At 45.1% G+C, this 27,194-nt stretch overlaps 1 protein-coding gene across 1 annotated transcript; it reads right to left on the bottom strand.

Moving 5' to 3' along the window:
* Positions 1–951: 951 nt before the first annotated feature.
* LOC136114606 (zinc finger protein 367-like) lies at positions 952–26,804 on the bottom strand. Its single transcript, XM_065859996.1, has 5 exons — positions 26,134–26,804; positions 7,539–7,689; positions 4,433–4,552; positions 3,881–4,019; positions 952–3,286 (listed from the first exon to the last, which is right to left on the bottom strand). Exons 1-5 carry the CDS (start codon positions 26,473–26,475, stop codon positions 3,055–3,057), a joined length of 984 nt encoding a protein of 327 aa, XP_065716068.1. The 5' UTR covers positions 26,476–26,804; the 3' UTR covers positions 952–3,054.
* Between the last annotated feature and the right edge of the window lie 390 nt (positions 26,805–27,194).

The following is a 27,194-nucleotide window of genomic DNA, read 5'->3' as shown; positions in this document are numbered from 1 at the left end:
AGGAGGGGGAGTGAGAGAACGGGGCTGAATGGATGTCTATTAGCCAGCCAAGGTCAACCCACCACACCATTTCTAGATTAAAGCTGCTTCAAGAAGTTCTAGGCACTACTCCCTTACTTGTTTGGGCTGCCACATCACATCAGATCTAGTCTTTGTTTCAAAGGAATTCTCAAAGTTTTGGTCAGAGAACTACTAAAATTTGGTCTCTCAACATGCTTGAGAAGGTTAATTTATAATATGTCAAATTTCAACAAACAGGTAACATAAACACCTATATGTTCTGTGACATGTCAGAACCATAGGATTATAGAAATGAGGAAGAGAAGGATTAAGAATTACCAAACACCACTGAAGGGGAAATTAAAATTGTAACTGATCAGCAGTGGTAATTTGTGACCAAGGAATGATCTGGCACAGAAAGCAAGAATGCCCAACTGCAGAAGGGGTTAAACTGGCTGGAAGCAGGAATGCCAGAGACAGGAGGAGTCCCTGTAAGGGAGTGAAGTTTCCCTTGGTGATGAGGTAAGAAACAGCCACAGCACTGTCTTGTAGTAATTTTGGAATGCAAGTGCTCAGGGGTCACCTTTGGGCAGCAGAACTGGCTCTGGGGGATGAATCCAGTGCTGGGCCAAGGCACCCCATGCCTACACTCATGGGACCAGTACTGGTGCAAGTGTATATAAGGAATAGGCTAGCGATGCAACTTTGCAGACTCCTTGTAGAACTGCATATGGTCGTAGGACTGTCCGGTGTATTTTTCATTTTTTTTTCTAATTTATGCACGAATGTGTATTTAATTTGCCTCAAGGGGTAAAATAAAAATTCCCCAACATGGCACACATGTAAACTAAAGTTGAAAGTTAAATCAACTTTTTATTCAAAGCACCTATTGAAATGACAGCGCTTTTACTCTTCTGCTGTTGTCATGCCAAACTACAGCTTAATCTTATGAAGTATAGAACACTTCAATATTTCTTGTATGCAATCACTTTTTAATAAAACAAAAAGCAGTCTTCCACCTCAGGATTTTTACTTGTTTTTTTACCGATAAGTTGTTACTTACACAAAAGTACTTGAGCTGTCTGAATTTTTTCTACAGCTACATAGAATTCAGTGTATTGTCATAATGAAAGAAGTATTGTGCCAGTTGTCAAAAGCATTACAGTTGATTGGGAAAATCAGTTCTGTTGAATTAAGTTATGACTTGGATCTGCAACTGTGCCTTGTGAAACACCACTCACAAGCAATTCAGAGTTATGACTCACAAGTACAACGGATTCATGCTCAAGGCTTATTTTGGGATCAGACTATTTGTATGCAGCCAACTGAACAGTCAAAAGCATGTAACTGAGAATTTCTAAACCCATACCCATGAATTGCCAGGTAGTTTTACATTGGCTAAGAAGCCTGAAATGACTACGAAGTGTTTCATTTTTTTAATCCCAAAAGACCAACACCAAAATAATGAAGACATTATTTTAAACAAACTGGGTTAATACAATTTTCTACCACAACAGGTATCAATTATCAGAGAAAATAACAATTGCAGTTTCTGCTGTAGAATTAGACTACTTTTCTGAAACAGTTGTATGCATTTAGTCAGTCTATATCAAGTAATTTAACAATTTTTTTCTTCTCAAGAAAGAGGGAAAGTCTGAATTCTTATCTGAATTTCCTGACCTGCGATGAGAGGGAGGAGTTAAGAGCAAGCAGCTCAGTAAATATGACTTGTTAACATCCCTTAAAGTAGTAGCTCAACTAAAGAGTTTATCCAATTTGGATTCAAAATTTCCGTAGCATATTAGGAATCTCTGGTTGCCTTCCAAGTAAAATACAGAAAGAGATCACCATGAGACAATGGTATTTGAAAGTACACAGTACTCATGAGGTGTCAAGATGCCTAGTATGTTTCATTTATTTGGGAAATATATGAAATCACACAGTTAGCATACATACTCAAAACTACCTTTGGAAGCCTGTTTTCTGGTTATATATTAAATACTTTTTTTGCCATGCTTAATTGATAGCTGTGCTACAGTTAGTGAACAAAAAAATTGGCATGTTATCCTGAAGTAAAGTAATAAGGTGGCTTTATGTACAGCAAGTATGGAGGCTTCTATTTGCTAATAATCATATAAGAGCAATACTTTAAAACTTAGTGTTTGCTAATAGGAGATCTAAAATAGTTTATTACAAATCAGTCTACCCTGTCAGTATCCCCTTTATTAACAAAAGCAAGTGACAAATCATTAAGGGGTCCAAAAATATCTAAAAAACCATTACCAATTCTTTACCTTTGTCTAGACTTTGCAAGGCTAATCATTTTCAGATAAACCCAACAATGTGCAAAAGTTCCTAACATCATACATTAGGAATAACAAGTGCTACTTAAACCAAGAGATTCTGCTGAGATCAAATAAAAAAACATAAAATAGCAAAGTCAAGTCTCATATCTTGAGCAGTCACAGTGAAGATCCTGAACTATCTTAAAATTTCCTGCATGAAGCAGTTTCTTCCCTTCTACGAGTTGACATATCTAAGCTTTGCTTTCTGCCTTAGTGATAATAGGTAAAAATATACTGACATTAGAAAACTTGGTTCCATTGCTGCTTACAGTATCTTCAGACCTACCACTTAATATAGTTTTGCTTAAACAGTGAGATAAATACTTTCCCTTTTCTCAACCTTCTTTAGCCACATGTACCATTCTGCTAGCCATACACACTGTGCTCAGCAAGTGCTTCCTGTGAAAACTGTTTCAAATAAATGAGTTAACCTTGCAAAAATCTAGCTTCACACAACATGAAGTTTGTCCACCCTGCATTATGCAATTCTATATTTACAAGATATTTAAACTTTACATTTGTCTTTTACCTTACAAAAAGTGCAACTCTCTTACCCCATGTTACGAGGCGACAACATTCTTCATAAATTCTACAGAACAGCAGCCTATAATAAGTAAATAAGGTGCTTAGATTATGCCCAGGATCTAACTGGTTAAGGACTACCAAGCGCCACCATTTTGTAAAGGCAGACTCCATTCCTGTGCTACTGTCACAGTGGTGCCACAGCTAGGTTTGCAAGCTCAATAAGAGCCAATGCACCATGCATGCGTTCATGCTGTTCCTGGAGGCGTCGGTGAGCAGCTGAATGACCGCTATTTTTCTCTTCGTCATCCTCTTCATCAGATTGAAGATATCCCATTGGGTCCTTCTGTTCCTGATCCATTTTCTGGATTGTTTTACTTTTCAAAGTGGGAGCACGCTGTTCTCTAGACTCCCAGTATCTACAAGATCAGAGGTGGAGAATGCTTTTAAATTATGTACAGTTTATGTAAGAACTACCATTCAAAGCTAGCAAAGACCTTCCAAGTATTGTCTTGCACATGACTAATCATTGCATTTGTTTTTTCTTTTTTCAGCCCTTTTACAGCACTATTTAAACTGTCAGAAGTTTCCTTTATTCAGCATTTCAAGGGCAGAAGTGCTCAAGAAATATCTGATCTTCACACAGATCTTTCTGCTACGGTTTTCCCACCAGTCAGTTCTACCCCTGTGCATATACAATTGTCATTCCTTACATAAATGCAAATTCAGCAGTATGACTGCAGCACTAACTAAAATGGTATTAGCAGGTGTTGTTCAAGCAAAGGGAAGCATTTGAGCAGAGAAGGAAAAACAGATGAGAAAGCCTCATGAGGAACTTCGTCTTAAACAGGAGTCAGCACTTAAAAAGCAAGACTGGGTTGAATCATACTAAAGGAACAGCTAGGGTTTGTTTACTGATTTTCTCTTTTTTATTAATCCTGAAGAATAAAACACTTTATCAGGCTACTCTGTGTTATAAGTTTAGAAATAGATCACACCAACAGTAAACTTACTTCGCTAGCCACTCAGCTGCAGCTTTATTGTCAGATGTCTGTTTTTTAATCAGTCTAACTGTGAGTTCTTCCCTCTTCAGCCGAGCATTTGGGTGTTTGGGGCAATGACGGTTTGCATGTGTGAATCTGCTTAAACAGCCTTAAAAACATAAAATAACAATGGAGAATACATTAAGGAAAGCAGTCAATTGGCATGTTAGCATAACATCTGTGGGATGAAGATGTTCCTGAATCCAACCTTCCTTACACCACAAAAATCTGGATTCAGTTGAAAACAGCATGCTAATCGCAAGGCCCATAACATGCCCAATCATTTTATGCATTGGTATCAACTGATACAATTACTGATAACCTGGCTTATATGCATGCATTTTTTCTGTCTAAATTTGTGTGATTATGCACAGATTCTGTGTGGCTTCTCCGTTCCCTAGAAGCTCCTCTAAAATTAAGATCCAAAGCTTTTATAGATCACTGCCACATGAGCATCCATACATTCCCAGTACTAGACTGACACTAATTCTGAAAGCCACAAGTTATTCTCTGAGAGCTCACCATTCTCTGAACAGACAAAAGGCTTTTCTCCTGTGTGAAGACGCTGGTGAGTTTTGAGTTGCCCACTCTGAACAAAGGCTTTCCCACAGTCTGGGTAGTCACACAAATAAGGTCTTTCACCTTTAAAAACAAAACAAAAAAAAAAACAACCAGCCAACCAAAAAACACAGAAAAGCACTCACCCCTCTCCCAAACCAAACCCACAACCACAGACACAGATTTATGAAAGCTGAATATAGAAAAGTCATGCTATCCAGTGGTGGTCCTTGGCTTAAGACTTGCACTCATACTTGCATCTACCCAGAAAGCTTTAGTGTACTGGAGAGTAGAAATGCACTTTTATCCCAAATGGATGTTTAAAGTATGTATTAAATGCTACTGGATAATACATTTTTCCCCCAGAAAAATAAAAAAAATATTTTTGCCTTATCATATTACTAATCTTGCACATTATTTAAATAATCTGTACTCAGGTCAGCTTCTGGTGTGTTGAAGTACAAGATAATTCAAGAAGGCATAAAAATGATGGGTTGACAGCCGTTCAGAAAAATCATGGGCTTTGCTTTATCCCCCCTTCCAAGAGAAGACTGAACGTTCCTCCCGGTCACTGTCCAGATTTTTTTTTGGACTGCAGTAGGAATTTGAGTGAGGCAGACAGAGCACTACAGCAACTGCAAATAAGATGCCTCCTTGTCAAGGAGTCACCCTTAGTTCTGTTCATTTTGTTATGTGAGAAAGCAGCAAGCAATGTTACACACTGATCTCCTTTGAAAACTTCTGCTTCATCATGTAAGCAGATGCGTGAACTTAGAAGTGACCAGGTTTCCAGAAAGTCTACAGTTTTGTAGTTCTGCAGTTAGAAAGGGCAGTTCCAGAGAAGAGAAGAATTTGACAATATTTTCCCTTTGAGCAGTGCATCCTACCTTTCAGAGACTATCATAAAAGACTGAGGGCTTAGAGAGTTTTGTTTGTTTAAGAACTTTTTTTTGGTCATAAAATTTTTCTAAAGCACTGAAATAAGTCCTAGAACTGATACTTGTAATTAGATAGAATGAAACATACAGAGTATACTGTATAGATAGCATCTTATAGTATAGGTAAAACAAAGTAAAGGCAAACAATTCCAGTTGCAAACAGATACATTTTATCATTAATATAAACTGAACCAGGGTAAAATAACTGAGATTATTGATATAGGGATGTATAAAGTTGCAGAAGTATCTTATTAGAGAGTTTTACTAGACTATTTGAAAAAAAGTTGTCATGAATAAATGGAGGTAGGAAGAGACTAGACTCCAGACGAGAATTTAGGCAAATCATCATAAACGACTTCCCCATGCAAATTTCAACAAGAGGAATGGGGATAGTGGGTATTTCCTCTCTGTCTCTCAAGAGAGTATGTTTGGGTAGCAAGTTTGCAAAGGTGTGCCATGCCACCACTCCTCAGAAAGGACAACTTAAAGAAGGTAACACTAAGTCAGAAGAGTAACACCAAGGTGTGTTCTGCTCAATTAAGTATTCCATGTTTAATACACAAGTTCAACACCTAATTCAAGCAACTGAAATGAAAACATCTTTTGACCAAAAGGCATGAAGAATCTGGTGTTTAATATTAGTATCCACAGACTTGTCTTATTTGAGTCAGAAAAAGAGACAAAAGGAGACAAGGCTTTATGAGCCTACAAGAGTTCATACTTTATTGCAAAATACAGTCTTGTTGGAACATGAAGAAACAAAAAGTGTATTTACTTGGTATAAAAACAGCATCTCCCTTTCAGTTCAAGCTCAGTTGGACATCAAATAAATTGTCACTACATTCTAACTTAAGAGTTGTCTTCTAGAGCTGCTTTATATATATAGTTCAGGAAATTAAAGTGACCACTTCCACCCAAGAAAATGAGTTATAAATGAGGAAACGGTAAGGGAGACAAGTGGACAATGATTTTAAGCATTTGAACTCTTTTCTCAACATTTAAGATACACTTCTAATGTATGACACGGTCCAAGTTATCAGCTACTTTTTAAGATACTTTTTCCTCTTATATCTACGCTTCAGGACCTGGGGGTGTTGGTAGACAGTCAACTGAATATGAGCTGGCAGTGTGCCCAAGTGGCCAAGAAGGCCAACAGCATCCTGGTTTGTTTCATAAATAGTGTGGCCAGAAGGACTAGGGAGGTGATCATCTCGACAGTGGTGAGGCCGCACCTCAAATACTGTGTTCAGTTTTGGGCCCCTCACTACAAGAAAGACATTGAGGTGCTGGAACATGTTCAAAGAAGAGCAACAAAGATGGTAAAGGGTCTAGAGAACAAGTCTTAGGAGGAGCGGCTGAGGGAACTGGGGCTGTTTAGCCTGGAGAAAAGGAGGCTGAGGGGAGACCTTATCACTCTCTACAACTCTCTACAACTACCTGAAAGGAGATTGTGGCACAGAGGTCTCTTTTCCCAAGTAACAAGTGATAGGACGAGAGGAAACAGCCTCAAGTTGCACCAGGGGAGGTTTAGATTGGATGTTAGGAAAAATTTCTTCACGGAAAGGGTTGTCAGGCATTGGAACAGGCTGCCCAGGAAAGTGGTTGAGTCACCATCCCTGGAAGTATTTAAAAGATGTGTAGATGTGGTGCTTAGGGACATGGTTTAGAGGTGGACTTGGTAGTGTTAGGTTTATGGTTGGCCTCGATCTTAAGGGTCTTTTCCAACCTAAATGATACTGTGATTCTATGATTCAATTACCGTGTAAAAACTACACAAAAGAAGAAGCAAACAGAAATCACAAAAGAGGTAGCCAGAATGAAAAATACTACCAAGTACAGAACATCAAGCTCAGGAAAATTTTTTCCTCTTATTAAGGAAGTCTGACAACAGTAGATAAAATATTTACACTATGCTTTTACTATTAAAGCCCAAATTACTGCTACGGTTACCCTGTGACAGAAATAGTTACAGAAAGAGTTTCCTTTGATTGCACTAAGAAGCCCTGGGAGAAGTCCTGATTTTAACAATTACAATAAGATATTAATGGGTTGACGGTTTTTTTTTTGCCTTCCCAACTGCTTCATAAGTGTTTGTCAGCTACTCACGTCTTCCTTTTAATCTCCTCACTTACCAGTATGAATTCGTTTGTGTGCCTGTAGTGATTTCTCTCGTGGAAACACCCTGTTGCAGATATTGCAACGTATTCTGCTAGAGGAATGCTCTCCTTCATTTATTAGGTCACGAACTGTGTCTGCTCTTGGTCGGCCACGTCTTATCCCATCCTGTATTAAAATAATTAAGAAACTGAAGTGCCATATTGTGGGGGACTATGGTGAGTCCGTGGATTCCCTGACGGAGGGTAGGGGAACAGAGATTAGCCTTGAAGATATTAAGGTGTACCTGTGAGAAAGAAGGGAGTAAAAGAGTAACATTGATGATAGCAAAATTAGCCAATGATATGTTACTATTGCAGCCTGTAACCAATAGCAAAAAGACACTTGAGCTGGTAAAGACTATATAAAAAAGTGTTTGTGGCAATAAATGGAGACTGCTGTTTGTACTTAAGAACTTGGTCTATGTCGTTTGTCTGTATCAACCGCGACACCATACTTTTCCATGTAAGTGATTTAGCAAAGAACATCCCCCCTCCCCCAAAACAAACAAACCCACAACACAATCCACAAGCAACCACACACACAGTATTCTTACATAAGCTCAACAAAATGGAAGGATCTGCTAAAATAATACATAGGAAACCACAAGTATTAAAAAAAAAAAAAAAAATAGAACAAGAAAAAAAAGACACTAGAACTCATTTAGAATTACCCCAAAAAGTTATTTTACAGAGCTATAATGTAGATATATCCAAAGATGGGTAAAACAGCAAAACTATGCGAACCAAGTCCAAGCCTATCCAACAATATAGCTTATATTATCACAGGAGTCATCAAATAGCAGTTTAGGGGAGGGTGGTTTTGTGTGGAGGGTGCGTGCACAGGATATGAGGTGTGTGTAGCATGGTGTGTGTGGTATGTGTGAGGTGTATGGTGTGTGTGTGTGTGATTCATGGTGTGTGCATGGGGTGCATGTGTGCATGGGGGTGTAGTGTGTGGGGTGGATGTCATGGGTAGTGTGGTGGGCAAGAGCAGTGTGGGAGTGTAGCGTGTGTGGTGCATGGTTCTGTGGGTGGGTGCAGGTGTCACGTGGTGTGTGTGGGAGTGTGAGGTAGGAGATGCATGCATGCATGGTGCGTGGTGAGGTACACATGTGCATGTGTGGTGTGTGTACATGGGGTGTGTGGGGTGCATTTGTGGGGTACATCAGGATTAGATAGGGAGTGGGGATGTGTGCATATGGGGGCTTTGGGAGGCATCTGTGGTTTGCATCTGTGTGGTTGTTTTTTTCTTGTTGTTGATGGTGGTGGTGTTTTTCTTGTTTTGTGGGTTTGTTTTGTTTTGTTTTGTTTTTGTTCGGTTGGTTTGTGTGTGTGTGTGTGTGTTTTGCTTTTTGGTTGTTTTTTTTCCTCCACTCCAGGGTCCTGAGTCATCTGTATTTTTTTTCATTCTGCAATTTTGGGTCATCAGGGGTTTTTTTCATTCCATGACTTTGGGTTGTTGAGGATTTTTTTGGTTACAAGCTTTTGGGTTTCCAGGTTTGTTTGTTTATTTTTTTATTTTGGTTCCCACTTTTTGGGTCATCTGAGTTGTGTGTTGTCAGGGGTCTTGAGTTGGTTGGGGTTTTATTCTTTCTGAGGTCTTGCATTGTTTGTGGTGATTGATTCCAATGTTTTGTGTTGCTTGGGTTTTTTTTGTTTATTTTTTAGTTCTGGGGATTTGGGTTGTTTGGGGTGTCCAACTGTGGGGATTTGGGTTGTTTGGGTATTTTTCAGTTCTGGTGGTTTAATTTTGGAGTTCTAGTGTCTGTTTTGTTTTGTTTTTTTCTGGAGAGGGGTCTTATTTGAGTCTGGGTTTTTTTGGGGGGGGAGATCTTGGGTTCTTGTATTTTGAGGCTTTTGGATTCTTGGGCTTTGGGATTTTGCAGTTCTGGGGTTTCTGGGGTCTTGAGGTCATTTGCTTCCAGGCTTCTGGGCTGTCCACGTTACTTTTTGCTTCCAGCCTTTTGGGTTGTAGGGATTGGGGTTTCCTTTGGTTCCTGGCTTTTCTTTTGGTTCCAGCCTTTTGGAGCATCTGCTGGTTTTTGTTCTGGGCTTTTGCGTCATCTGTGGTGTTTTGTGTTTTTTTTTTTTTTGTTTAGTTCCGGGTTTTTGGGGCATCTGTGTTTTTTTTCATTCTGTGGCTTTTGAGGAATCCGTGGGTATATATATACACATATATATTTTTTTTCATTCTGGGGCTTTGGTTTTGTGGTTGGTTAACCTTGGCTGATGAAAAGCTCATGGGTCAAGATAAGGACAGGGAGATTGCTCTTTCCTCCTCATAGTGTTCCCCTGCTCCAGTGTGGGGTCCCTCCCATGGGATACAGTCCTTCACAAACTGCTCCTGTCAGCAGCTGTCCCCACAATCAATTCAAGTCACGGGAAGCCAACGCTAGCAGCAGTGGCAGCAGCAGTTGCCATGTGCTGATAGGAGCGCAAGGCTTCTGAGATTTCTAGGGGTGTCTGAGGGTGTTTCTGGGCCCCTGACTGTGTGTGTTGGAGGGACTGGCCAGCTGGCAATAAGTCTCACGAGAAAGGCAGACGAGTTGGGCATTGCCGGTGGTCCCTGCAGCCAGTTCAAGCCAGGCGAAGCTGCATATAGCTGGCCCCTAGGGAGCACCAACAACCAGGGCGTGCAAACAGGGATCGGTGTCTGTTGGGAGCTGCATCAGCAGTTCTCGCAGGAGAACTCTGCCAGTTATCAGGCTGCTGCCTGCTCTGCTCACCCACAGGCTTAGGCTGCAGCCTCGATAGTCACCCTGGCTAGCTGGTGGCTATGCAAGTCTGCCCATCAGCTTAAGATCTCCAGGGAATTAGAAGGGTTTATTAGGCAGTGCTTTGAGGTTGTTGGAAGCATAGTGGTAGTAGAGACAAGGCAAGGGCTGCACTCCACAGCTGACAGGAATCAGCTACCTAGCCTGGGATGAGTGGAGGAAGTTGCTGTCCAGGTGGAAGGCTGAAAAAGTGCACCCCACCTCCTGGGTAGAGAAGCATGCAAGTTCCACCTGTGCAAGGTGTGCTCTGGTGGAGTCACTTCAGGCAGCAGATGGAAGAGCTGCAGGAGGAAGTCAACAGGGGCCCATGTGATCTTCTCCTCTGTTTTGCCAGTCAGGGATAGAGGTGCAGGCAGAAGCTGACCCATCGTGCAGATCAGTACCTGGCTTTGAGGCTGGTGTCATTGCCCCAGGGCTTTGCTTTCTATGATTGTGGGACTTGCCTATTGGGGAGAGACAGGATCCACCTATCTAGAAGAGACAGGGGAATCTTTGCTAGCAGATTGGCTGACTTAATGAATTATGTTTTAAACTAACTTAGGGGGTGGGGTCCACAACTGTGACACCTGTACATCCATAAGCAACAGGGTGGATGAGCACACCTACCAGAGTAGTGCGGAACGCTTCCCAACCCTCTCCAAAGGCAAGAACCCTAAGTCCAGCCACCTCAAGTGCATGTATACCAATGCAAGTAGTCAGGGCAACAAACAGGAGGAACTGGAGCTCTGTGCCCAGTCTAAGAGTTGTGATATCAAAGGAGTCACAGAAACTTGGTGGGAAAACTCTGTATTGGGTTTGCATGGCAAGGTTTTGGTAGCAGGAGCGCTACAGGGGTGGCTTCTGTGAGAAGCTGCTAGAAGCTTCCTCCATGTCTGATAGAGCAAATGGCAGCCAGCTCCAAGACAAACCTGCTGCTGACTAAAGCTGAGCCAATCAGTGACAGCGGTAGACCCTCTGTGATAACATATTTAAGAAGGGGGAAAAAACTGCTGCACAACAGCAACTGGAAGAGAGGAAAGAGAATATTTGAGAGAAACTCTGCAGACACCAAAGTCAGTGAAGAAGGAGAGGGAGGAAGTGCTGCAGGAGCCAGAGGAGCATATTTCCCTGCAGCCTGTGGTGAAGACCATGGTGAAGTAGGTTGTCCCCCTGAAGCCCATGGAGGTTAATGGTGGAGCAGATATCTACCTGCAGCCAGTGGAGGACTGTGGGAAAGAAAAGATGTGGGAAAGCAAGATGTGCAGTTCCAGCCACCTGGATGATAAAGGAATACTAACATGACCATCTGGATGGTCAAAGAAGAAATAGTACTAACATAATTAGATCATAGCAACTAGTCAAAATACAAAGGGCCTTGGACAGGTCGTGCTGAAGTACGTTTCTCATAATTGTAAAGAGTGATAGCCCAGACTCGTGAGTATGATATCTCAGGCCAGATAACCGTCCCCAAGTACATGTGATGTGTGAATGTCATTGGGCCTGGTCTGTGAATGAGTGGGAACATAACTGAAACAGACATAACATGAGTGTGATGTGTTTTTAATAACAATTATTGATAAAACATCTTAGTCCAGGCCCGTATCTGTAAATCCTATAAATGGTCAATGGCTAATAAAGAGGGCCTCAGCCTGTCTCAGCTCTCTGCTCTGCCCGGCTCTGCGCTCCTTCCTGAACAAGATCTCTGCCTGTGTGTGCATCTTTGCGTCCCGGTGTGCGTCGTTCCTCATTGCAGCAGAGGACCCCATGACAGACCAGGTGGATGTGCTGGAAGGAGGCTGTGACCCCATGGGAAGTCCTCACTGGAGCAGGATCCTGGCAAGACCTGTGACTCTGTGGGGAAAGGAGCCCACAGTGGAGCAGGTTTCCTGGCAGGACTAGTTACCCCATGGGAGACCCATGCTGGAGCAGTCCATTCCTGAAGGACTGCACCCCATGGAAAGGGCAAGTGGAAAGGACCCACACTGGAGAAGTTTGTGGAGGACTGGTTCCCATGGGAGGGACCCCACGCTGGAGAAGAGCAAGAATATGAGGAGGAAAGAGTGGCAGAGACAACATGTGATGAACTGACCCTAAGCCCCATTCCCTGTCCCCCTGCGCTGCTCAGGGGGAGGATGTAGAGAAAATAGGAGTGAAGCTGAGCTCAGGAAGAAGGGATGGGTGGAGGGAAGGTGTTTTAAAATTTGGTTTTATTTCTCATTAACCTACTCTGATTCAATTGGCAATAAATTAAATTAATTTTCCCTGAGTCGAGTCTGTTTTGCCCTGATGGTAATTGCTGAGTGATCTCCCTGTCCTTATCTTGATCCACGAGCCTTTCATCATATTTTTCTCCTCCTGTCCAGCCGAGGAGGGGGATTGATAGAGTGTCTTGGTAGACACCTTGCATGCAATTGAGGTCAACCCCCTAGAGTCCTTTTTGGTGCCCAACATGGGGCACAAACTCATGACCCTGAGATTAAGAGTCTCCTGCTCTACTGACTAATCTAGCCAGGCTAGAGAAAGCTCACAAGCTTTCCTAGGCCTTGTGGGATTCTGGAGAATGCATATTCCAGGTTATAGTCAGCTTGTGAGCCCTCTCTATTGAGTGACCTGAAAGAGCTACTATTTTGAGTGGGGCCATGAGCAACAACAAGTCTTTGAGCAGATCAAACAGAAGATAGCTCATGTGGTAGCTCTCGGGCCTGTCTGGACAGGACCAGCTGTGCAAAATGTACTCTATACTGCAGCCAGGGAACATGGTCTCACCTGGAGCCTCTGGCAGAAAACACCAGGAAAAACCTGAGGTTGACCATTAGGGTTTTGGATCCAGGGGTATCAGGGATCAGAAGCCCACTACACCCCTACTAGCAGCATAGGAGGGGGTTCAAGATGCTTCAGAAGTTGTTGATACAGAAATATATCTCCTCTTAGCACCATGATTGCCTGTGCTACACTGGATGTTCAAAGGAAACGTCCCCTCTATGCATCATGCAACCAGTGCCACACGAAGTGGATAGCACTGATCACACAACAAGCTCAACTGGGGAACCGCAAGTGCCCAGGAATCATGGACTGGCCAGATGGCAGAGGTTTTGGAGCATTGCCTGAGGAGGTGGCTTGTACCCAAGAGGCACTGTCGTACAATGAATTATCAGAATATGAAAGGCATTGTGCTTTGTTTACTGATGGATCCTGTCATGTTGTGGGAAACTATCAGAAGTGTAAAGGTGCTGTGTGGAGTCCCATATGACAAGTCATTGAAGCCACTGAAGGAGAAGGTAAGTCAAATCAGTCTGCAGAAGTTGAAAGCCATCCAACTAGCCCTAGAGACTGTTGAACGAGAAAAGTGACCAGTACTCTATATTGACTCCTGGATGGTTGCTAATGCCCTATGGGTGTGGCTACAGCAATGGAAGAAGGCCAATTGGCAGTGCAGGGCTAAACCCATCTGGGCTGCTACACTGTGGCAGGACATCGCTGCTCAGGTAGAAAACACTCTAAAGGTATACCATGTAGATGCTCACATGCCCAAAAGCCACGCCACTGAAGACCATTGAAACAATGAACAGATAGACAAGGCTGTCAAAATTGAAGTATCTATGGCAGATGCATTCTCCCCAACTGCTGACCCACAGAAACTTCTAGGCTGATTGACAACTATGGTCATGCATACACTCATTGGTCAACAGACAAGGCCTTTGACCAATGAGACACCTTGGTTTAGAGAAGTTTCTGGACAACTACCATAAGTGACCACAGCTCAGATTCAACTAAGGTATGAATGGAGCCTGCTGAAGACCCCCTTTGAGTTGATCTTCCTTGGAACAGTGGGTATGCAGTCGAAGACTCTCGTCCTTAGAATGGCCATCTAAGGAACATTCCCTGGGGACTGAGATACCTTACCGACCTGATAAGCGATATGGGAACCCATGAGAGTCCTCACTTTGACACAAAGTGAGAAGATGTGCATTTTGAATAATTATTCTAGTTTTGGGATCTAATCCCCTTGAGATTTGAGTCAGTTGTGTAGTAATTAAACTCCTAACTGGTATCCGAACCTGTGTTGTATAATGTTATCAGAGTTCTGAATAATTTTGGATAAACCCCATTTTTAGTTTGTTTCTGTTCAACAGTTCTGGTTAGAATAAAGTCTGTTTGGAGCTTATTGCCTGCCTGAATTGACTTTTAGGATCCCTCTGTGACAGTAGCTCAGGTAGACCTGGACTGGGAGCATAAGGGTGAGCTATTTGTAGCTCAATGGGCCCATGAAACATCAGAACATCTAGGGAGAGATGCAACATATAGATGGGCTCGTGATTGAGGGGTGGACCTGACCATGGAGGCCATTACACAGGTAATGTGAAGGTGAAACGTGCTGCAATGAAGAGAGCCACACGAGTAAAGTCTCCCTGGAACAGAGGGCGGTGGCTGGGTTGTCGATATGGTGAGGCCTGGTGTGCTGGTTTGACTGAAAATGAGTTAATTTTCTTCATACAGTTAGAAACCTTTCTTTTTCATAGCTAGCATGGCCATTATTTGGTCTTTGTTTGAGAACAAGAAGATAACACCCCAGGACAGAGTTAATGTTTTTAATTGCCCTGGTCTGAGAGCCAAGGACATTCTGAGCGCTCTGCCCACAGGTGTGAGGCATCGAGGAAGGGGGGCATAGATGGGGCAGACCAGGCCTTGACTGACATCCAGACTGATCAATAAGAGTATTCCATCCCATTAGAGTCATGCTTCATATTTAAGGAAAGTCGGGATCTCGGTCTCTCTCTCATGTTCTCTTGGCCTTCTTCGCTCTTTTTGTTGGAGCTGGGGGGGTTCTGTTCGGGACCTTTGTTAGTTCAGCCTTTTGTCACCCTGATGTTTTGCAGAGATCTCTGGGCCTTTCTGCCTTTTTCCTTTTTTGCTCTCTCCGGGATCAGCTGTTGGGACCAGGTGCTGTTTCCTGGGACTGGCTGCTTGATGTGGATGGAGTTCGTGAGGAATTGCATTGAGTATCTTTTATTTTATATTCTGTTTCTGTTTTACATACATATTTACTAGTAGTGTGTTAGTATTTTCTTATTTTATTAAACTGTGTTTATCTCAATCCAAGTTTCTCCCTTCCCTTTTGATTCTCTCCCCTATTGGGGGAGGGGGGGTGAGCAAGTAGCTATTGTGGTTGTATTACTAGCTTGGGTTAAACTACAACACCTGGCAAATTGACTATATTGGATCACCGCCACGAACACCCCAAGGCAAGTGCTACATACTCGCCATGGTGGAAGCAACTACCAGTTGGCTAGAAACATATCCTGTAAACCATGCCACTGCCTGAAACACCATCTTAGGCCTTGAAAGGCAAATTTTGTGGTGACATGGTATCCCAGAAAGAATCAAGTCAGACAATGGGACTCATTTCCAAAATAACCTCATAAACTCTTGGGCTAAGAAACATGGCACTGAGTGGGTATATCACACATACCCTATCACCCACAAACCTCCAGAAAGATTGAATTATATAATGGACTGCTAAAAACTGTCAAGAGCACTGGGCAATGGGGCATGGAAGCCCTGGGATATAATTTAGCAGAAGCCACTTGGCTGGTTAACACCAGAGGATCTGCTGTCCATCCTGGTTCTGCCCAAACAAAGCCCCTACATACTGTAGGAGGACATAAGGTCCCTGTAGTATACATAGGGAAGTGGCTGGGGAAGGCAGTATGGATTGCTCCTCCCTTGCAAAAAGGCAAAACCATTCACGGGATTGTTTTCGCTCAAAGACCTGGGTGTACTTAGTGTGTAATGCAGAAGGATGGGGAGACTCGGTGTGTTCCTCAAGGATATTTAACCTTGGGGGAAAAATAATTTGTGATGAGTTGTATGTTAAAGGAAGTAATGTAGCAGGAACAATCTGAACCAACAAAGAGCGAGTTTTGCAAGGAACTGGGCAAGTGCAATGATGACCCAAACCAAGCCGGTGCTGGTGCCCAACAATTGAACATGCTGCTTCTCCTGTCCTGAGTGCTCATCTTGACAAATGGGGCCCAAGTCATAGCCTGTTCTTATGAACATTTGGAGGAGTGGAGGAAGCCCATGAAATGGGAGAATAGTATCTATCTGTTAAAGGACAGGGGTTAATGAGAATGTATAAATCTGAATGTTGGGTATAAAGATGGTTTAAGTATACGTTGTGTTGGTAAGAGGGGATTTCAGTAACGAGAATTCAATACAATAGGATGGTTAGAAGATATATATGTATTAAAGGTGCTGTTAACACACCAGTGTTTTGGCACTGATGAATGAGGTGGGTGCCCTGGTGGCAGAAGACACAGAGAAGGCAGAATTGCTGAATGCCGCCTTTGTCTCTGTCTACTCCGCTGGAGGATGTCCTGGGGAACCCTGTACCCCTGAGACCCCGGATGAAGCCAGGTCAATGGAGGAGTTTGCTTTAGTCGATGAGGACTGGGTTAGGGAACAATTAAGTAGTCTGGACGTCCATAAATCCATGGGTCCAGATGGGATGCATCCGCGGGTGCTGAGGGAGCTGGCTGAAGTCATTGCTAGACCGCTATCCATCATTTTTGCCAAGTCTTGGGAAACGGGAGAGGTGCCCGAGGATTGGAGGAAAGCAAATGTCACTCCAGTCTTTAAAAAGGGCAAGAAGGAGGACCCGGGTAATTATAGACCGGTCAGCCTCACCTCTGTCCCTGGGAAAGTAATGGAACAGCTTATCCTTGGTGCCATCTCAAGGCACATCAGGGATAAGAGGGTCATTAGGGGCAGTCAGCATGGCTTTACCAAGGGTAAGTCATGCTTGACCAACCTCATAGCCTTTTATGAGAATGTAACAAGGTGGATGGATGATGGCAGAGCGGTGGATGTGGTCTACCTTGACTTCAGTAAAGCCTTTGACACAGTCCCTCACAGCATCCTCACAGCTAAATTGAGGAGGTGTGGTCTCGACAATAGAGTAGTGAGGTGGGTTGCAAACTGGCTTAAAGAGAGAAGCCAGAGAGTGGTGGTCAATGGTGCGGAGTCCAGTTGGAGGCCAGTATCTAGTGGAGTGCCTCAGGGGTCAGTACTGGGGCCAATATTATTCAATATATTCATTAATGATTTAGACGAGGGAATTGAGTGTACTATCAGCAAGTTTGCTGATGACACTAAGCTGGGAGGAGTGGCTGACACGCCAGAAGGCTGTGCCGCCATCCAGCGGGACCTGGACAGGCTGGAGAGTTGGGCGGGGGATAATCTGATGGAATTTAACAAGGGAAAGTGTAGAGTCCTGCATCTGGGCAGGAACAATCCCAAGTTCCAGTATAGGTTGGGGCATGACCTATTAGAGAGCAGTGTAGGGGAAAGGGACCTGGGGGTCCTGGTGGACAACAGGATGACCATGAGCCAGCACTGTGCCCTTGTGGCCAGGAAGGCTAATGGCATCCTTGGGTGTATTACAAGGGGGGTGGTCAGTAGATCGAGAGAGGTCCTCCTTCCCCTCTACTCCGCCCTGGTGAGACCCCATCTGGAATATTGTGTCCAGTTCTGGGCCCCTCAGTTCAAGAAGGACAGGGAACTGCTGGAGAGGGTCCAGCGTAGAGCAACAAAGATGATTAAGGGAGTGGAGCATCTCCCTTATGAAGAAAGGCTGAGGGAGCTGGGGCTCTTTAGTTTGGAGAAGAGGAGACTGAGGGGTGACCTTATTAATGTTTATAAATATATAAAGGGTGAGTGCCATGAGGATGGAGTCAGGCTCTTCTCAGTGGCAAACAATGATAGGACAAGGGGCAACGGGATCAAGCTGGAACACAAGAGGTTCCACTTAAATTTGAGAAAGAACTTCTTCTCAGTGAGGGTAACAGAGCACTGGAACAGGCTACCCAGGGAGGTTGTGGAGTCTCCTTCCCTGGAGACATTCAAAGCCCGCCTGGACACATTCCTGTGCGACCTCACCTAGGCGTTCCTGCTCCAGCAGGGGGATTGGACTAGATGATCTTTTGAGGTCCCTTCCAATCCCAAACATACTGTGATACTGTGATACTGTGATACTGCTGAACAGTGCTCACACAGCATCAAGGCTGTCTTTTCAACATTCCCTCTGTTGAGCACTGATGAGGATCATGGCTGAAAACATTGTGACTAGTTCAGCCAGAAGAAGACACATTCAGAGCAGGAGGCACTGCGATCTGCACATCAACGATGAGCTAATGAGCCACAGATCAGGCTGGCTGATCAACAGGAGATGGAGGATGTACTGGAGGGCACATAGCCCCATCTCCTGATATGCCCAGTTTGGCAAACAAAGGGGAAAAGTCGAGACCCCTTTATCATGGCCCAGGGCTTGTAAAAACTTGTTGATCTTCTGCAGTCACCATTTCCCCCTGGATTTCTGCATGACACAAGGCGGAGACCCTCAACGTGGCCCAGGACTTGTCCAGACTTGTCCCTCTTTCGCAATCACCGCTTTTGCCCCCCCCCCAGACTTTCCTCTGCTCTGGGAGTTATAAAAAGCCCAGCTAAAACAGCACGGTAGTGGGGGAATACCAGTCTCACGAAGGGAACATCAGCTTCACCAGGGCCTACCAGTCTTCACCAAGGGAATACCAGCTCGGCCTCACCAAGAGAATACCAGCACCCTGAGGACCCTCACTCTGAACCAGACATTGGAGGACGCTGCGCTCCTGACCCCAGCATCCTCGCCGTGGAACACCAAGGCCACACATCATCGTACAAGTCCTGTCATCCACACTGCGGGGCCGTAAGAGACTGGATCCCTCACTCTTTTCTTTCTTCCTTTCTCTCTGCTCTTTCCTTCTCTCCTTTTTTCTATACCCCCACTTCTCTGTCTCTCCTTCAGTATATATATATATTACTCTCTTTCTTTCTCCCTTATACCTTAGGTTTTTTTTCCTTCCCTACCACTCTCTTTCTCTCTTTCCCTTTTGAACATATAAGGATAACACCATCTTTAAGCTTTGCTGTTGATTTCTGGTTAAATTTCATATTATAGCTGTTGATGGTTGCCAATATATCGCTCGTAGTAGGACTTTCGCTGTTAACGTGTTGATAAGTTCTGTTATGCTTTTGCCAAGTCATCATTTGCTGTAACCAATATTCCAACAAGTACTTTTAGTAAAACTCACAACTGAATTGGACCCCGGAGGTGATAGTCTGTCATTCACTTCACATAACCGCGCAGAATTAATCCAGAGTTAACTCACACCTGGTCTCCCCTGTTGAGCCAGGGCGCGTGTCGCGTCTAGAGTTAACTCATCCCTCATCCCATCTGTTGGGATGGGACACCCTCTCCCTACCTCCAAAACCCAGTAGTCTAGGCATGGGCAAGATCTTGGGAGGGGATATAGCCAGGACTGCTGACCCAAACAGACCAAAGGGATATTCCATACAATATGACATCTGCTCAGCTATAAAAGCTAAGAAAAGGAGGAGGGGGGGCGGGCATTCATTATTATGACATTTGTCTTCTGGAGCAGCTGCTATGCATACTGAAGACCTACTTCCCAGGAAGTGGCTGGACATCACCTGCAGATGGGAAGAATAAATCTTTTGTTTGTAATTGTGGTGAAGGGATGAGGGGTGGATTGTGTATAATTTGTCCACTTTAGTTTGGTGTTCTGATGGTGTTATTTTTATTTTGGTGTGGGGAATTATTTTTGCTGCTGTGAGTGAAGTTTGTGCGATGAATGTGGATTTTAATGATAATTCTTAAATACGTAATCCACAGAGGCAAGGAGTGGAATGGTGGAATGCGTGGCAAGGTTTTGATAGCAGGGGGGCTACAGGGGTGGCTTCTGTGAGAAGCTGCTAGAAGCTTCCCCTAATGCTAGCCAGCTCCAAGATGGAGTCTTGCCACTGGCCAAGACTGAGCCAATCAGCAATGGTTGTAAGCGCCTCTGTGATAACATATTTAAAAAGGGGGAAAAACAACTACGCAATGCCAACAGCAACGGAAAGAGGAGTGACAACATGTGAGAGAAACAACTCTACAGACACCAAGGTCAGTGAAGAAGGAGGGGGAGGAGGTGGTCCAGGCTTCAGAGCAGATTCCCCTGCAGCCTGTGGTGAAGACCGTGCTGAGGCAGGTTGTCCCCCTGCAGCCCATGGAGATTAACAGTGGAGCAGATATCTACCTGCAGCCCATGGAGGACCCCATGTCAGAACAGGTGGATGCACCCAAAGGAGACTGTGACCCTGTGGGGGACCCATGCTGGAGCAGTCCTTTCCTGAAGGACTGCACCCCATGGAAAGGACCCACGCTGGAGCAGTTCTTGAAGGACTGCAGTCTGTGGGAAGGACTCATGTTGGAGAAGTTCGTAGAGGACTGTCTCCCATGGGAGGGACCCCATGCTGGAGAAGGGGAAGAGCATGAGGAGTCCACTCCTGAGGAAGAAGAAGTGGCAGAGACAATGTGTGATGAACTGACCGCAACCCCCATTCCCTGTCCCCCTGTGCTGCTCAGGGGGAGAAGGCAGAGAAAACTGGGAGTGAAGTTGAGCCCAGGAAGAAGGGAAGGGTGGGGAGGAAGGTGTTTCAAGATTTGGTTTTAATTTCTCATTACTCTGATTTGATTGGCATTAAATTAAATTAATTTTCCCCAAGTTGAGTCTATTTTGCCCATGACAGTAACTGGTGAGTGATCTCTCCCTGTCCTTATCTCAACCCACGAGCGTTTTGTTATATTTTCTCTCCCTTGTCCAGATGAGGAGAGGGAGCAATAGAGAGGCTTTGGTGGGCACCTGGCATCCAGCCAGGGTCAACACAATATACCCCGTCACAGAACAGGGAAGCATAACAGCACACAGAGCACTGTCTATAAAATCAAGCAGTTATAAGACCTAAGTGGGGAACTTGGACCTCAACTGCTGCTGGACAGTGAGACCTGTGAATCCATGGGATGCCTCCACCATCATCCATTTCCTCCGAGGACTGAATGAGTGACTTGCATTCTTTTATATGATTTTCAAGTCTAGATTATAACTATTATTTTGATACCGTCATAATTCTGCCAAGGATCCCTAAAAGAACCTGTCTGCCCCCTTAGTGTTGGGTGATAGTGTTGGTGGTTTTTGTTTTGGTGCATTTGGATATTTTTTCTTTGGTTCAGTGTTTGGGGGGCTGTTTGGCGTGGCTTTGTTTTGGCATGGACTGGGGGATTTTTGGTTTGATGGTTGAGAAGGGTGGGTTTGGCATGTTTTGGGGGGTTAATATTGGGTTTAGGGCTTTTGAAGGGTTGAGGTTTCGGAGTTTTTTGTTCTGGTGGTTAGAGGTGGGGTTTGGTGTGGTTTTGTTTTGGTATGTCTTGAGGTTTTTTGGTTCAGTAATTCAGAGGCTAGGTTTTACACATTTTTGTTTTGGCTAATTTTTTTTGGAGCAGTTTTTGGAGGTTTGGTACAAATTTGGGAGGTTTTCAGAGTTTTTCATGAGGTTTATGGTTTTTTTAATGTTTTGACGGCTGAGAGGATTTGTTTTGGCACTTTTTACTTTTGACATGGTTTGGGATTTTTTGGAGGTTATGTGGTTTAAGGAGATAGCTTTGGCACATTTTTCTTTCGGTGTGCTTTGGGTTTTTTTGGTTCAGTGGCTCAGGGGGTTTTTTTGGCACATTTTGAGGGATTTTTGGTTTGCTTGTTGAATGGAGCAGAGTTTGGCATGTTGTAGTTTTGGTGTGTTTTGGGATGTTTCTTGGTTGGGGAGGCTGGCCTTAGTGTCTTCTACATTTGGTGCATTTTGGGGGACTAGGTTTGGCATGTTTTTAATTTGACACATTTTAGGTGTGGGGTTTTTTTTGTTTGGTGCACTGGGTGGCTGAGTTTAGCATGTTTTTTAATTTGGCCTGCTTTGGGAGATTTTTCTGGGGTTCGGAGGGCTGGGTTGGTGCACTATTTCATGTAGTGCATTTTGGGGAAGGAGGTTGCCTTCCCAGGGTTCAAGGGGCTGGGTTTGGCATATCTTTTTGTGTGGCATGTTTTAGAATGGGGTTGCTTTCTTGAGGTTCAGGAGGCTGGTTTTGGCACTTTTTTATGTGGCTTGTTGGGGAGGGGAGGAGGTGTTCTTCCCAAAGTTTGGGGGGCTAGATTTGGCATGCTTTCTCATGTGGCGCATTTTGGGGAGTGTGGTTGTCTTCTCAGGGTTTGGCAGGGGCTGGGTTTGGTGCGTCTTTTTGTGTGGCATGTTTGGGAGGGAAGTTGCCTACTCAGGATTCAGGGGGCTGGGGTTGGCATCTTTATTCATGACAAGTTTTTCTTTTGGGGGTGGGGGTGTTGTCTTCTCAGTGTTCAAGAGGCTAGGTTTGGAGCATCATTTTGTGTGACATGTTTTGGGGAGAGGGATTCCTTTACAGGATTCCAAGGACTGGGTTTGGTGTGTTGTTTAGTGTAGCACATTTTGTGGGGGGCTTGCCTTCTTGGGGTTTGGGAGGTTAGGTGTGACTAGTCTTTTCATTTGCTGCATTTTAGTTGTGTGGGTTTTTTTGTTGGTGGTTTTTTGTGGTTTTTTGTTTGTTTTGGGGTGGGTTTTTTCGTTGTTTTTTTTTTTTTTTTTCCATTTCAGTGATTCGGGAGGCTGGTTTTGGCATGCTTTCTACTGTGGCACATTTTGGGGTGGGAGGTTGCATTCTCAGGGTTTGGGGGGCTGGGGTTGACACACTTTTCCATGTGATGCATTTTCAGTGGTGGGGTTGCCACCTCAGGGTTTGATGGGCTAGGAATGGTGCTTTTTCATGTGGTTTGATTAGGCAGGGGCGGGTCCTTCCGGGATTTTGGGGGGCTATATTTGGTGCACTTTATTGTGTGGTGCATTTTGGATAGGAGTTGCTTTCTAGGGGGTTTGGGGAACTTGGTTTGGCACACTATGTTTTGGGGTGGAAGGTTGCCTTCATGGGGTTTGGGGGGGGGGGGGGCTGGGCTTGATGCAACTTTTCACATGGCATGTTTTGGGGGGGTTGCCTTACTGTGGTTCGGAGAGCAGGGTTTGATGCACTTTTTCATGTGGGGCATTTTGGGGCAGGAGGTTGCCTTCTCGAGATTTGGGGGGCTATATTTGGAGCATCTTTTTCTGTGGCGTGTTTTTGGGAGTGGTTGCCTTCTTGGGGTTTGAGGGGCTTTTTCCTGTGGCACGTTTTGGAGCAGAAGGTAGCCTTGTCATTGAGGGGAGTGGATTGGGCATGCTTTCTCGTGTCGAATATTTTTGGGTGGAAGTTTGCATTCTCGGGGTTCAGGGGGCTGCGTTTGTTGTATTTTTTCAGGTAGTGTGTTGTGAAGCCCTTGGTTGTGTGAGAAATGCAGTTGTGATTCATGCTGAAATGTTTAATGTTTACAGATATAACTAAATGAGGCACGGGCTCTGAACCTGGAAAAAGGAAAAGGTGGTTAAGTTCTATGTAAAAAGTTATGAAACTTGTTTATGAAGTTATATTGACAGAGGGAACTAACATTTTAAGGGTTAACTAAACATATAATGGGTGCCTACTAACGAACTAACACTTTAAGGCTTAGCCACACAATAAATGCTTAGTTTAGAGCTTTATGTAAACTTATGTTAAGAAAAACAAAACCCCATTGAATGCCAAGATAAGAAGTTTTACTGCACCTAGCTGTAAACTTGAGGAGACAAGATAACGAAGATTTACAGCAAAAGGGGGCGCCAGTCTGGTTTCAATCGACTTGGCAGCTTGGGTCCCAGTCAATTCAACATAATGAGCCAAAGGTAAAAAGTTCACTGTGATGAAGCTGAAGGAGCCTTCATCCAAAGACCCCTCCTCAAAATCACCAAGTGACACTGCGCAGGCGAAACAGGGGAAGGTCAAGGAGGGGACTATGGAAATGGTTATCTGAGACTCACTTTATGAATATGTATAGGCATTCCTGGGGTCATTATGAATATGTAATACCTTACTGTATTTAAGACACTTCTTATTGTTAAAAAGTGTGCGTGTTGGGCGGAGTGAATCCCCCGCGCACCCAGTGCTGTTTTGCTTATGCTCTAATGAACACGTGTTTAAAGAATACAATTAAGGAATTGGAATAAACATTGTTTATCCATAGAAAAAGCGTAAGTTATTTATTTCAATTGTGTTCTCAGGGTTCAGGAGGCTGGTCCTGGGCGTGCTTTTTCATGTGGCGCTTTTTTGGGCAGGAGGTTGCCTTCTTGGGGTTTAGGGGCTGCATTTAGAGTGCTTTTTCCTGTTGCATGTTTTTTCAGTAGGGGGTGTTGCCTTTTAAGGGTTTGGTGGTCTGGGGTTGGTGCACTTTTTCATGTGACACATCCTGGGGCTGAGTGTGCCTTCCTAAGATTTTTAGAGGGCTGTATTTGCTGCACTTTTTTTTGTGTAGTTGGTTATGGTGCAGGTGGTTGTCTTCTTGGGGTTTGGGAGGGGGGCTGGGTTTGGCATTTTTTTTCCTGTGAGTTTTGTGGGAGTTGCCTTCTCAGGATTCAGGGGGCTGGGGTTGGCACATCTTTTTGCATGGCACGTTCTAGAGGTGAAGATGCCTTTTTGGGATTGGGGGGGCTGGGTTTGGCATTTTTTCTGTGTAGCACATTTTGGGGGGAGCTGGAGCATTTTTTTCATGGTGCTTTTTGGGGAGGGAGATTGTTGCCTTGGGGTTTGAAAGGCTGGGTTTGGAGCATCTTCTCGTGCTATGCATTTTGGGGAGAGGGTTTGATATTCAGGATTTGGAGGGCTTTCTTTGGTACATTTTCTTTTAGTGTGGCATATTTTGATGGCGGTACTTTCTTGGGGTTTGGGGGCTTGGGTTGGTGTGCTTTTCCATGTTGCACAATTAGGGGGTGGAATGACAACACAAGGATGGGGAGGGTGAGGGGAGGAAGAGATGGGAATGGCATGCTTTTTCACATGGTACAGTTTGGGGAGAGTGTTTTGTCTTCTTGGGGTTGAAGGGGCTGGGGGGTGTGTACTTTTTCCATGCGGTGCATTTTAGGGTAGTTGCCTCTTCATGGTTCAGGGTTTGGCACACTTTTTTGTGTGGTGTGTTTTGAGAGGGTTGCCTTCTCCCAGTTCATGAGGCCAGATTGGAGCATTTTTCTTTCAGGTCATTTTGTGGATTTTCTGGTTCTGTGGTTGAGGGAAGCTTTTGTGTTTAGAGGGGTAGGTTTATTGGGTTGAGGGGTATATTGGATGGGTCTAAGTTTTGGAGGTGGGTTTGGCCTTTTTACAGGGGGTTGGGATGTTTTGTTGGGGTTTTGGCAGGGTTGAGGGATTTGGGGCAGGAGGGGTTGGGGCAGTTGTAATTTGTGGGTTTTCTGCATTTAGGTATGATTTACCAGTTTTGGGAGTCCTGAAGTTTTTTGGAGGCAGGTGTTGGTTTGTGGTGGGTTCTATGGACTGGAGGGTTTCAGGGTTTGGGGTTTTTTGAGGGGTTGTGGGTTCGAGTTTTTTGTTTTTGAGACAGGGAGTTTTTAGTGTATGGTCGGTTTTGATGTTTTGAGGGGTTTGGAGGGCTGTCAGTGCGTTGATGCCCGGCCGCTGGCGGGTTGTCATCCCTCTGCAGCTGGCTCCGCCCCCATCCCACCCCTTGGGGACCGTCAAGGGCGGCTAGCCACTTTCCCCTCCCCCCCTCCGCCCCCCCATGTGGTTGGCCGCGCCGTAGTGTCATCAGAAGTGACTTCAATTAGCCAGGAGAAGCAAGACGCTGAGAATAGGGAAAGAATGCTCGGCGCGTCACCCTTTAACTTTGCGTCTCTGCCCTTCCGTAGTGAGGCTTCTTACCACCCCACCGACTCCGGGCTGCACGCACAGGGGCAGCGGAGTTCACCCCATCGCACCCGGCTGTTTGGCCTGTCCCGGCCACACTTACCTTGAGGTGGCTGCCGCTGCTACTGGTGCCTGGGCTACCCGCCTCTTCTTCCCCACTGCAGGCTCTGGCTGGCCCCCCCTGAGGCTGTTGGACGAATGAAGGGGTGGCGGAGCCACCCGGGCTAAAAGTCACATTGTGGGCGTTCTCTCCCCAGCGCCAGGGGTAAACCATGAAGTCGCTGAAGCCGGGGCTGATGGGGACGGCCGGGGGGAGTGCTGGCTCCTCATCTCTCCCTCGGGAGAGCAGTTTGATCGAGGTGGTTTTGATAACGGAAACCAGGACGCGCTTCGGGGAGTCCTGGCAAAAAGTCACCAAGGGACCCGACGGTGGTCTCTCCACCATCGCCACCACTTCGCAGACACCAGCGCAGAAGAGGGAGCGGGGAAGCTCCACAATGGCTCAGCTCCCCTTTCCCAGTCTACGTCCCAGGGCAAGGAAGGCATAGAAATCCTGCAATCACCACCATTTGTCACTCCCCAGCTGTTTATCGCCAGGGATGGCGACTCCTCTCGGGGCCTCACCCCCCTTTCCCAGCAACCACCGTCGCAAAATCTGTGACGGCTACAGTCTCCCCACACCTTTCTGAAGCGGCGCTGGTCCCCACTTGTAGTCCCAGTCCTGGTGACTCTTGAGGAAGAGCTACTCTTGCACAACCCAGGCCGAACCCGAGATTTTCCCGCGTTACATTTCGCGCCTGGGCGTAACCGATCACCGAACCAGGCGCTGACGTCACGGAGCAACAGTTCCCGCTCACCAACCACTTTGCCCTGTGGGCGGGAACAGACCGGAACTCGGCTTCACAAATGTCGCTCTATGGGCCAGGCGCCAGGCCGACCGGTAGAATTTGAAACTGACTGGGCTAGTGGACTGCTGGGGGTGTTTTGCCTCACTATAACTCATTTCCTCTGAGGAGGCACAGCTTGGCTGTTGATTGGCCTGCCACGGTGGGCGGGCGAGTGAGGAGGGGCTTGTTCATCTGCTTGGCGCGCGTTTTTGTTTCGCCGTTTGGGCGCTCAGTGAACCAGCTCTGGCGCACTTGGCTCTGGACGCGGTGCGTCACG

This window comes from Patagioenas fasciata, chromosome W (genome assembly GCF_037038585.1).
Source record: "Patagioenas fasciata isolate bPatFas1 chromosome W, bPatFas1.hap1, whole genome shotgun sequence".
Classification (NCBI taxonomy): Eukaryota; Metazoa; Chordata; class Aves; order Columbiformes; family Columbidae; genus Patagioenas; species Patagioenas fasciata.
The sequence above is the reverse complement of the archived record's forward strand: the minus strand, read 5'-3'. Positions and strand labels throughout refer to the sequence as shown.

Bases quoted from the DNA above. Each gene is read 5' to 3' on its own strand.
- LOC136114606 (XM_065859996.1), bottom strand. From the start codon at position 26,475: ATGGTGGAGAGACCACCGTCGGGTCCCTTGGTGACTTTTTGCCAGGAC. The intron at 4,553-7,538 runs GTAAGTGAGGAG...TTGTTTTTAAAG, and splicing joins ACACAAACGAATTCATACTG to GTGAAAGACCTTATTTGTGT. The intron at 4,020-4,432 runs GTGAGCTCTCAG...TATGTTTTTAAG, and splicing joins TTTTGTCTGTTCAGAGAATG to GCTGTTTAAGCAGATTCACA.